We start from the raw sequence: 11085 nt of genomic DNA on the forward strand, positions 1-11085 counted from the left end.
GGGGAATCGAATCTGCCATGATGGGTAGTTCTGTGAGGCCCAACATTACTACCTTGCGGTTATGCCTTGGCCCATTTTTTGAATTATTGTTATTCAAGGATCTCCCTCCAGCACGCACCTCATGGGGCATATCAACAGTAGCAGCAGGTTGACAAACTTCTATGATATCCACCCTCGAATTTCATTAAGAACATCTGCCAAGATTCCAAATCTTGATCTCGTAGTATTAGTTACCTTATATGTTCTTCTACCTCCCAACTTTTTCTCACCTTCCTTGTTTTGCCCACCACGTCGTTTCCTCGTTAGGGCAACCATCCATTCTCCAAACCGTCGTCAATAGTATGGTTTTACGAAGCAATGGCTGGCTGATCAACCATATCTTCGAGCTAGGGTTGGATAAATGCCTTAGGAAATGAATCCTTTGAATAACCAAAACATCCAGACCGAAAACAAATATTATTAAGGCCTTCACATTCCACAATCTAAGTATGATCTTCAATATAAAATATGGCCAACAATGGCTTTTTAAGGTTTACATCCACAGCCACTCTGCCAAACTTCCCTCTTGTAACATCCTTAGTATTATAATCAATACGAACCATTTTCCCTAGTAAACTACCAATGAGACATAGCATCTTACTGTTGTAAAAGTGAAGAGGCATATCCGGAAACTGAACCCACACCACAATTGAGGATAAGGATTCATCTATTGTGTGAAAAGTCAGGGCTCCAAGGTTTAACCATGAGATAGTGTCCATAGATTAACTAGGGACTATTAAGAATCACAGTGTAATCTACTTTGGCCAAAAAACTTAATTAGAAAGTATTCACTCGCAAGGTCGATTATTTTACAATCTCCAACAGGTTTCCAAAGGGTCTAAATTTGGAGTACAAAATCGACCTACTTAACAACCTGACAACTACCGCATTCTTCTAAGGTTTGTAGAGATTTTCCTTAGCTTTCTTCAATAAAGAGATCACAGGGATAGGTCCAGTACGATCCACCCTTATGTCATTAGGTTCAAAATCAAAGTCATCCTGGTGGGGAAATCCAGTTTCTATTATGCTATCATCTAAGGTACCTAGATCATGCATATCATGACTACATGCACACCTTGTGGAATCCTTAACAACCTCATCCTCTTCGAAAATCATGTCTGCTCCATCCTCTGTGCCACCATTAACAAGTACATTGCAAAAGGATGTATCTTTACCCCTCTCAACAAGCTCAATACCCTTATCCTTAACCTTTTTAGTCATGCGATCATCCGAATACGGGATAGAAGGCTCCATCACTAGGAAACCTTAGGAAGCACGTCGAGAGAAAAAGTCCTACTTTAGTTTCTATGTTATTTCTTTTTATGGATGAATGTTAATCATTAAACAATTATTTTTTATATAATTTTATAACAGAAGATATGTAGATATTTGAAATTTTATTTTTTCAACTTATTTTAACTTTTTACAATTATTTCAGTTTATTTAGTTCTCTAGTTTAAAAAAAGAATTATTTTAGCATTTTGAAACTTTAAACTCAACAAATGAAAGGAATAGCTTTTCAAGCTGATCGTATTTCTTTCGGTAAATATGCTCTTCTAGCCCGTATCAAGAATTAAAATCAAATGTAGGGATGAAAGCGAGGCAAATTTTTATGGGTATTTTCGTGGATACTCAACCCGTAAAAGTCCATTTAAATCAGATTTGGATATTGATTAAATGGGTTTGGAACGAATATGAATATCAAATCAACTACCCACCGCGGGTTTGGATTGGATATAGATTTAAAGATGCATGTACCCTCTATCCACCAAAATTCATTATATAATTTAAAAATTTTAATATAATAAAATTTAAATGAAAATTTAAGTGCATATTGACCTCAGTATTTTACTAAAACTAAAATAAATTAAAACTAAGTTCAAAGCCCCACCCCACGATGTCATCAAATGCTTAAATAAAATATTAAACGACTAGAATTTAGAATGGTCCTTTATTCATATTTTTCCTTTTCTAGTCCCACACTTTATTTTCATCTCTATCTTTCAAGGCTCGACCAATATCAACAATAATAGACTTGGTGGCGTGTTACACATATAAGCAAAGTGGATTTTCGTGGTTATAATACTCATCCCAAGTGCCAACCTATTTAAAGTGGGTTTGAGTATTAGCTAAACAGGGTGTAGAATGGGTGCAAAAAATAATTTTAAAAGAGTTTGGGATGGATATGAATATCGAAATATTTAAGTAGGTTTGGATATGAATAGTACAAATTTTAAGGACACTCTGCCTTACTTCTATCCCAAAATTCAGATGTTGACATCTTTTAGAAATATATTTTTTAACTATGTACAAAACTTAACATGTAATACAACCCAATTATTAGAAAATTAAAATCATAACTAAATACAAAATTTACTAATTGCATTTGTAGCTCCCTCGTTTTCTTTTCCCTTTCTTCTCCATCAAATCTAGCAAGCAAGCGAGCATGTAGATACTTTCCCCTTTGTAATATTTTTGTTTGTTTTTTCTTTTTTTATTATTTATTTAAATAAAATTCCAGATACGTTTTGTTTTCGTTTTCTTTTGTTTCATGTGTTCCATAATTATTACTCCCTCTATCCATTTATACAGGCAAAGTTGTTTTTCACAGGAATCAAAGTGTAGATTTTTTTTTTTCTCATTTTTTTTATCTTATTTACCCTCAACACAATAAATAAGTTTGGCACTACATAAAAACTTACATACAATTAATATATTTTACAAACTTAAAAAAAAAAAAATGAAAGAAAAAGCAAAATGTACAAAAGTACTTTAGGCAAAATCTATTTTAAATAAGTTTACCTATGTAAATGTAATGCCCAAATAGAAAGTTTGCCTATATAAATGAAACCGGGAAAATACTAGCTTCGGTCCGTCTCTATTTGGAGTATATAATTTGTTTTCCATTTTCTATGGAATGTTTGATTTGTTTTCCTTTAAACAAGTGTACAATTTGTGGAGCATTTATTTTGTAAATATTAATCTTTATGTTCTGAAATATGGTAATATTGCATATTCTTCTATTGGATTTGGTGGTTTAAATTATTAATAGATAATTGAACCATCTATCAAAATTTGGAATATTTAAGAAAATAACCAATTTAATGAGCTATTTATTTTCTCGAACTCACCATTCAATTTTTTATTAGAATTTCTTACAGAATTGCCAACTTTGTTGAGCTTTTTCTTATTTTGAAAATTTGTTGTCTTTTTAATGATTTAAATTTAAAATCCTAATATATTTAATTTCATAAAAAAAAAAAAAAAAAAAAAAAAAAAAAAAAAAAGAACAATAAGGCATACCATCCATTATCCATACCTCACTCTTCAATTCACACATTGTATGAGAAAAAAATGCAGGTCCAATGTGCATCACTCATTTTTTCCCCATATGCAATACAAAATCCAGCAATAGTGATAGGCATAATGCAAATGGCCACCCATAAGTAGAAACATCAAGAAAATGACTTGAAAGGAAAGTGACTAAGGAAAAAAAAAATGCACGACTGCAATTCAACAACGTTCATGGGCAAAGCAAAGCAACAATGACCGCTTAAGCTATTACATGCACTGGACTGGCATTTTTTTTTTCACTTTGCTCTATCAATGGAGGACTCCATTAATTGAAGCTTCGAAATTCTTACTCGAAGAAAAGAAAGCATATGATGCAACAAACAAACAAATTTTTTTACAGGAAAATATAAAAAGAGAGTTCTTTCATTCTTTCTTTTCAATATACAACTTTCATTCGAAATACTGAAGCTAAAAGAAAAACAACAACAAACATGTCGAGCGTTATATTTTTGACAGCAGGTTTTTTGGGAGAGAAAAAGAGGCTTCACCAGAGGCCTCTACGGGAAATAACATCGGCTAATGGAGTTGAAAGTTTACGAGTATTAGACGAAGTAAAGAGGCCAAGACATGGGAGCAAAGTACGAAGAAAACCTCAAGCTGTAGGAGTTGAAGATACCACTACTAGCTTAGAGGTATGATTAGCTATTGCTTATACAATTGTTACTATTTGATTATAAATTGTGGCCATGAAAACTTAGAACTAGCACGTGTTTTTAAACAATTTTTTAAAAAATAAAATGATCTTGTGTTCAAGTCCTCACATCTACGGGTGAATAAACCGTCGGTTCAGTTCAATCAAACGGAACTAAGATAAAAAAATGCACACTGAAATTTTTGGGCAATAGACCGAACCAACTTGAACCGAATCAACTCATTTTAGTTTGTTTCTCAATGTCAGTTCGGTTTTAAACCAAATGATAAATTTCTGTGAAATTGATTTGAACTGAACAATAAATTCAGCTTAAACTAAATAAATCGACAAATCTACCTATCTTGAATAATTGACCAAATCGAAATGAAAGGATCGATTCGATTTTTCAGTTCGGTAGGCGGTTTTGCACATCCCTATTCACATCCACACATAAATAATGAATTTCATCCTCATGTAAAAATAAGGTAGTGACCATCCAATGAAATCATACTTTTGTCATTTACAATTTATGATTGAAATTCAAAGGCATAAAAGTTAAAGGAGGCTGTATTTACCTTTTTGCCCTAGCACATGGGATACATCTCCCACTCCTGCGAAAGAAGTTATGAGGGCAACATGGTTATCAGCATAATACACAGGTCGTAGATATTTATGCATAAGAGGATAATGGCGAATGGCTCTTTTCTAAAGAAAAGGCCCCACATTCAGCAGATATAGTGCACTCTATTTCATGCAAAGATAAGGATACAGACCAATAATTACTTTATTCTAGCTATAAAAGGCAGGAAAGCATACCCATTTCAAGACACCTTCATTTTTCTTTCTTCTAGAAAAATTCTGAATCAGTTGTCTAACCTCAAGAAAATGCAGGCTCCTACTGCTTACAATGAACAGATGTTGGTGAACTACGTGCCAATTTATGTAATGCTACCTGTAAGTCACACGCATTTGCTTTATTTAATTGTCTAATAACGCATTCTAAGATTGTAATCATAAATTGCAACGATAAATATGTTACTAATTTTTATTTCCCATCTCTTTCCTCCCTACAACAGTTGGGAGTTGTTACAGCTGATAATGAATTCAAAGATAAAGATGCACTAGGAAAGCAGCTCAACGAGCTCAGAGCAGCTGGAGTTGACGGAGTTATGGTAGATGTGTGGTGGGGGATCGTAGAGGGGAAGGGCCCGGAGCAGTATGATTGGAGTGCTTATAAGAGCTTGTTTGAACTCATTCAACAATGTGACTTAAAAATACAAGCTATAATGTCATTCCATCAATGCGGTGGGAATATAGGGGATGCTGTTTTTATCCCTATTCCCCAATGGGTGCGAGATGTTGGAGAATATGATCCTGATATCTTTTATACCAACAGGGCAGGCACCAGAAACAAGGAATATCTCACCATCGGTGTGGATCACAGGCCTCTCTTCGAAGGAAGAACTGCAGTTCAAGTAAGTTTTATGAGTGCAATTTGGTCAAGCTGAAAGATAAACATATACATATATATATATATATATATATATATATATATATTTTCATGACAATTTATTTTGTCTCCTAAATGTCATATAGAACTTTTTGACATGTGTAGATGTATAGTGACTACATGAAGAGCTTTAGGGAGAACATGTCAGATTTCTTAGAAGCTGGGGCGATAATAGACATTGAAGTAGGGCTTGGTCCAGCAGGAGAGCTAAGATATCCCTCTTATCCACAAACTCAAGGCTGGGTGTTTCCTGGAATAGGAGAATTTATTGTAAGTTTCAGCAATCGTATCAACCATAAGATTTTATTGTAAGTTTAGATTTTTCTTCTCTAACACACATCCCTAACATTTTCCTGTAGTGCTATGACAAATATCTCAAAGCAGAATTCAAAGAAGCAGCAACAATTGCAGGCCACCCTGACTGGGAGTTGCCTGATGATGCAGGGGAATACAATGACACGCCTGAAAAAACAGGGTTCTTTCAAACAAATGGAACGTACCTTACTGAACAAGGAAAATTCTTCTTGACTTGGTATTCCAATAGATTACTGATCCATGGAGATGATATCCTTGAAGAAGCCAACAAAGCTTTCCTGGGCTGTAAAGTCAAATTAGCAGCTAAGGTATTTTTCACAAGGTTTTTTCTTTCTTCATTACTTGGTAGAAACCAATAATAATCATATCATATTCTATTGTCAAGACAGGTATCTGGAATACATTGGTGGTACAAAGTTGACAATCACGCTGCAGAGCTTACTGCAGGATATTATAACTTGTGTGAAAGAGATGGATACAGACCCATTGCAAGGATGATATCAAGGCATCATGCAATTTTGAATTTCACGTGCCTTGAGATGAAGGACACAGAACAACCTGACAATGCGAAAAGTGGACCTCAGGAACTTGTTCAGCAGGTGAAAACTTTAAATTACATGCTTGTCATCCCTGATAACCTCTTGAACACTTGCATGATAAATCTTAGCCCTCAACCAAAATACACTTAATGATCAATGCAACAAATCTAAGAAAACTTTCCAAAGTAATTACTATGAAAGTAGATAAAATTTAAATTCCACCATTTTCATATTAAAGTCATGATTCATTGATGCCTTGCTCATGTAAGTGCAGGTTTTGAGTGGGGGTTGGAGAGAGAACATTGAGGTTGCAGGAGAGAATGCACTTTCAAGATATGATGCAACAGCTTACAATCAAATGCTATTAAATGTTAGGCCTCATGGCGTCAACAAGAACGGCCTACCAAAATTGAGGATGTATGGGCTGACATACCTGCGCTTATCAGATGATCTATTACAAGAAAACAATTTTAAGATATTCAAGACGTTTGTGAAGAAAATGCATGCTGACCAGGTAAGCACCTCCTAGACAAACACAGCATATTCTGGATGTTAATTTCTATACCTTTCCTAATAACATTCATATTTGTTCTCAGGATTACTGTCCAGACCCGCAAAAGTACAACCAGGAAATAGGTCCATTGGAACAATCAAAACCAAAGATTCCAATTGAAGTTCTTCTTGAAGCAAGCAAGCCAATGGCACCCTTCCCCTGGGATAAAGAGACAGATATGAGAGTTGATTCTTCTAGTGCTGGTCTACTTGCTGGTTTGTTTAACAGGATCAAATCCCTATTCTTCAAGTGAAAATTGTATCCATTGGGGGAAAGAGAATGTTAATGCTAACAACATGCTCTTCTAGGGCTGTGTTACAACCTTTTATGATATCTGCTGTTGAATAAAAGAATCTCCATTATCGGTATCTCACCAGATGTGCAATTGGCTTTTGATTATATTCACTTACCAGTAATCACCACAAGAACAAAATCCATCTCTAAAGTGATGGAATCTACGGATATCCCGCATAATAATTTCTCGACACATGAGTTTAGAAATCATCTTTAGTACAGTGTGACAATCCCCACATACGCGAAGGTTCTTTGTGATTCTTATGATGGTTTCTGGGCCTGTATTAATGAGAACAAACGCAACTGCCAATCTTTCACTGTGATCCCAAAGCATCTTCTCTTTTAATTCTTCATTTACATTATAGAATACAGAACTTGTATCAGGCTTGTATCCAGCTTCCTTGAGTAGCTGATTCAAATGCTTTAACATAGCATATATATCTTCTATTTGTGGATGTGATTTATCTCCAACTAAGAACCGATGAACCATCTTGTCTAACTCAACAAAGCTACAGCCAGGTGGTTTCATTAACCCCCTTTCTCTCATCAATGCTCTAACTCTTTCTACATCATCCCATCTTTTCTCAGCGGCATAAATATTGGAAAGGCAAATATAGCCACCCACCTTTCTTGCACTTATATCAAAAAGTTTTTGTGCAGAGATCTCTGCTAACTCAACATTTCGATGCAACCGGCAAGCATTAAGGAGTGCAGCCCATATATCACTGGAGGGATTAACTTCCATGGTCCTGATAAGCTTGTGTGCTTCATCTAACTGTCCTGCTCGGCCAAGAAGATCCACCAAACATGAATAATGAGCAACTACAGGCTTCACATTATAATCTTTTATCGCTCTGTCAAAGATTTCTTGACCTTCAGCAACCATTCCTGTATGGCTACAAGCTGACAAAACTGAAGTAAGAACACCCTCATCTGGAATGATACCATGCTTGATCATTTCACTAAAGAGAGAAATAGCTTCTCTCCCCATCCCATGAATGCCATATCCAGAAATCATAGCACTCCAACAAATCAAATTCTTCACAGGGGTCTCATCAAAAACGTTACGTGAACAAGCCAAATTTCCACTTTTAGCATACATGTCTATAAGTGCTGTTGCCACAATGGTGATTCCAGCAAACCCTTTCTTAGTAAGGTATGAGTGGACAGACATTCCAAATTGCAAGGCTGTGATCTGATCACATGCCCCAAGCACAGTTATAAACGTGACTTGATCAGGTTCAGCTCCTTCCGAAACCATTTTACAGAAAAGCCTTAAGCTTTCAAAAGCATCTTTGGTTCGTGCAAAGCCAGAAATTATAGAATTCCATGACACAGTATCTTTCCATGCCATTTTCTCAAACAATCTTCTTGCATTGATCATGGAATTGCACTTACAATACATTTCAATAAGAGAGTTCATCAAAAAAAAATTATAAAGCCCGTACCTATTTCGAACAACATAACCATGAATCTCTTTCCCCTGCTTATCTGCAACTAGTTCACCACAAGTACAAAGGAGACCGATCAAAGTCATGTCATCTGCAAGCAATTCAGTTTGCTTCATTAATTCATAAATGGCCAAAGACTCCTTCGGTTTACCATTCTTAACATAACCCAATATCATGGTATTCCAAGAAGTCAAATCTCTCACAGGCATTCTATCAAACAACATCCTTGCAACCTTAATGTCTCCAAACTTCAAGTACATTGCAAGAAGAGCATTACCCACATAAATATCTGAATCAAAACCAGTAACCATCACCACACTATGAAATTTCCTACCAATTTCCACATTCAAGAAATCACCACACGCCTTAATCACAAAAGGATACGTAAATTTATCCGCCTTTTGCCCAAAACTCCACATTAGCTGATACAAAACAAGAGCTTTCATTGGAAAACCATTGCAAGCATAGCCTCTAATCATAAAATTCCACAAGAAAGAATTTTTCAAAACAATCCCATCAAAGATTACTTGGGCACTGGCCATGTGACCACAATTTGCATAAAAAACAGCGAGTTTTGTGCTTAGGTAGGTGTTATTTTGAAGAGTGCCAGAGGTAATGATATAAGCGTGTAGTTGCCGGCCTTTGGCGAGAGATTTGGTGTTGGTGACTGATTGTAAAATCTTTCCACATTGAAGTGAAGTAAGTGGTTGATGCGGTGCAAGAAAATTGTCTGCAAAGTGAGTGTTGGTAGCGTACGGAATTTTCTTGAGAGATTGTGCATTTTGATGCATGATTTTAAGAGTAAAAACGCCATTCATGGAATGGAATTTTGAGCTCTGGGCTGGCGGGATGAACCTATATGTATTATTTTAACTCGATTAAAAAGAAGCTTTTACTTACATAATTAAAATTTTCTGTATACACAGAGAAATTGTCTTTTTATAATATTTGTCACGCACGCTAAGTAATTATAGCACGTAGCCATGAGAGGTTAGTTAAAATTTTCTTTTAGTTTTGCAAATTTCTTTTTTTTCTTGTAAGAGAAAAGGTTTCTTTTTAAATTACATATTTAGAAAAAAAATTATATGACATTATTTTTAAATATACATTTTTTCAATTTCTTTTGGGAAAATATTTTTTAAAATTGATAGAAATATTTTATTTCTCTTTATAAATTATTTTTATTTTATTTTAATAATTTTAACTACATTCGCTTTCTAAAAAAAATTAAACATATTCAATAATTAATGACAGATATTCATTTAAACTAATAGCATCTTTTCTAGTAATGACACATGTACATGTAAACCAAATTTAATAAGTTATATAAGCATTGTACATTCTTTTCTTATTTAGTCAATTTTCCTTCTTTCTTTAATAATTTTTTTCTTTATTGTAATACTCTTGTTTTCTAAGTTAAAAATTATTATTTTTTTAATATTTTTGAAAGATTTCATAAATAAAAATATGGAATATGATTTATAAGATTCAATATATAAAGTTATTTCACCAATTAAAACTTTATTTTTGAGTTTTAAATTAAATTTATTTTAAAATGTAGTGATAACTTACTATATATTTAAATTTGATAATTTTATATTTTAAATAACTTTTTTTTTTTGAAAAATAAATAATTATTAAGTAATCTTTGAATCAGAAAAATTTTTAAAAATGAATTTAATATAAAAAAATTACAGTATTACCAATAATTGAAATTTTGATAAGGAATCATTTAAGTTGGATTTAGTTAAATAATTTAATACTTTTTAAAGAAATATAGTTTAACATAATTTAATTCTTCTAAAAAAGGATATAATTTAATAGTTAAAATAAATAAAATTTAATTAATAATTTAGCTTGATCACGAAATAAGAGATTATATTAACTATAATTAAATAATACTTCATTTGGACACATCCTCATATTTTTAAGTATTTTAAAAAGATCTAACAAGATGTTTTATTAAATTTGCACAATTATAAAAAAAAAAAAAAAAAAAAAAAAGAAATATTATATATTCTCAATGTAACACATAACTGTTTTGCATGTGATAAGTCATTTGAGTAGTTTTAAATACAATGGTTTAGGTGTAAAAATAATAAATTTAATGGTTTAAGAATATTTTGTATTAATACAGAAAATTGCCATTTTCTTACAGTAGTTTAATCCTGAAAAAAATAAGAATGGTTTTTTTTATGAGATAAAAAAAAAAAGAACATTGTTAATTTTTTTTTCCAGGAAAAAAATATTTTTTTCCCTTTTTGAAAATTTAACAATTTATTAATAATGAATATAAGTTGAGTACATCATAATTCTTATAGAAATAAGAAATACAAGTATAGAAAATTGAAATCTTATGTTTGGAGATTTCTTGATTTTGAAAAAAGAGGTTAATCTTC

The 11085-nt window shown here is 33.1% G+C and overlaps 2 protein-coding genes across 2 annotated transcripts; one reads left to right on the forward strand and one right to left on the reverse strand.

Moving 5' to 3' along the window:
• The first annotated feature begins 4844 nt into the window (after positions 1 to 4844).
• Positions 4845 to 7309, forward strand: BAM5 (beta-amylase 5). The gene is made up of 7 exons (XM_012231005.4): positions 4845 to 4978; positions 5101 to 5499; positions 5640 to 5804; positions 5894 to 6157; positions 6239 to 6448; positions 6663 to 6902; positions 6985 to 7309. The coding sequence occupies exons 1-7, from the start codon at positions 4910 to 4912 to the stop codon at positions 7192 to 7194; spliced, it is 1557 nt and encodes a 518-aa protein (XP_012086395.1). The 5' UTR covers positions 4845 to 4909; the 3' UTR covers positions 7195 to 7309.
• Positions 5043 to 9610, reverse strand: LOC105645403 (pentatricopeptide repeat-containing protein At3g12770). Its single transcript, XM_089719399.1, has 2 exons — positions 6035 to 9610; positions 5043 to 5784 (listed from the first exon to the last, which is right to left on the reverse strand). The coding sequence occupies exon 1, from the start codon at positions 9502 to 9504 to the stop codon at positions 7348 to 7350; it is 2157 nt and encodes a 718-aa protein (XP_089575525.1). The 5' UTR covers positions 9505 to 9610; the 3' UTR covers positions 5043 to 5784; positions 6035 to 7347.
• Between the last annotated feature and the right edge of the window lie 1475 nt (positions 9611 to 11085).

The sequence above is a fragment of the Jatropha curcas genome, chromosome 3 (genome assembly GCF_041381405.1).
Source record: "Jatropha curcas cultivar XTBG-Jc1 chromosome 3, XTBG_Jcur_1.0, whole genome shotgun sequence".
Classification (NCBI taxonomy): domain Eukaryota; kingdom Viridiplantae; phylum Streptophyta; class Magnoliopsida; order Malpighiales; family Euphorbiaceae; genus Jatropha; species Jatropha curcas.

Excerpts from the sequence above, each read along its gene's own strand:
- BAM5 (XM_012231005.4), top strand. The coding sequence starts at position 4,910 with ATGCAGGCTCCTACTGCTTACAATGAACAGATGTTGGTGAACTACGTG. Across the intron at positions 5,805-5,893 it reads CTGGAATAGGAGAATTTATT|TGCTATGACAAATATCTCAA; the intron begins GTAAGTTTCAGC and ends ATTTTCCTGTAG. Across the intron at positions 6,903-6,984 it reads AGAAAATGCATGCTGACCAG|GATTACTGTCCAGACCCGCA; the intron begins GTAAGCACCTCC and ends ATTTGTTCTCAG.
- LOC105645403 (XM_089719399.1), bottom strand. The coding sequence starts at position 9,504 with ATGAATGGCGTTTTTACTCTTAAAATCATGCATCAAAATGCACAATCT.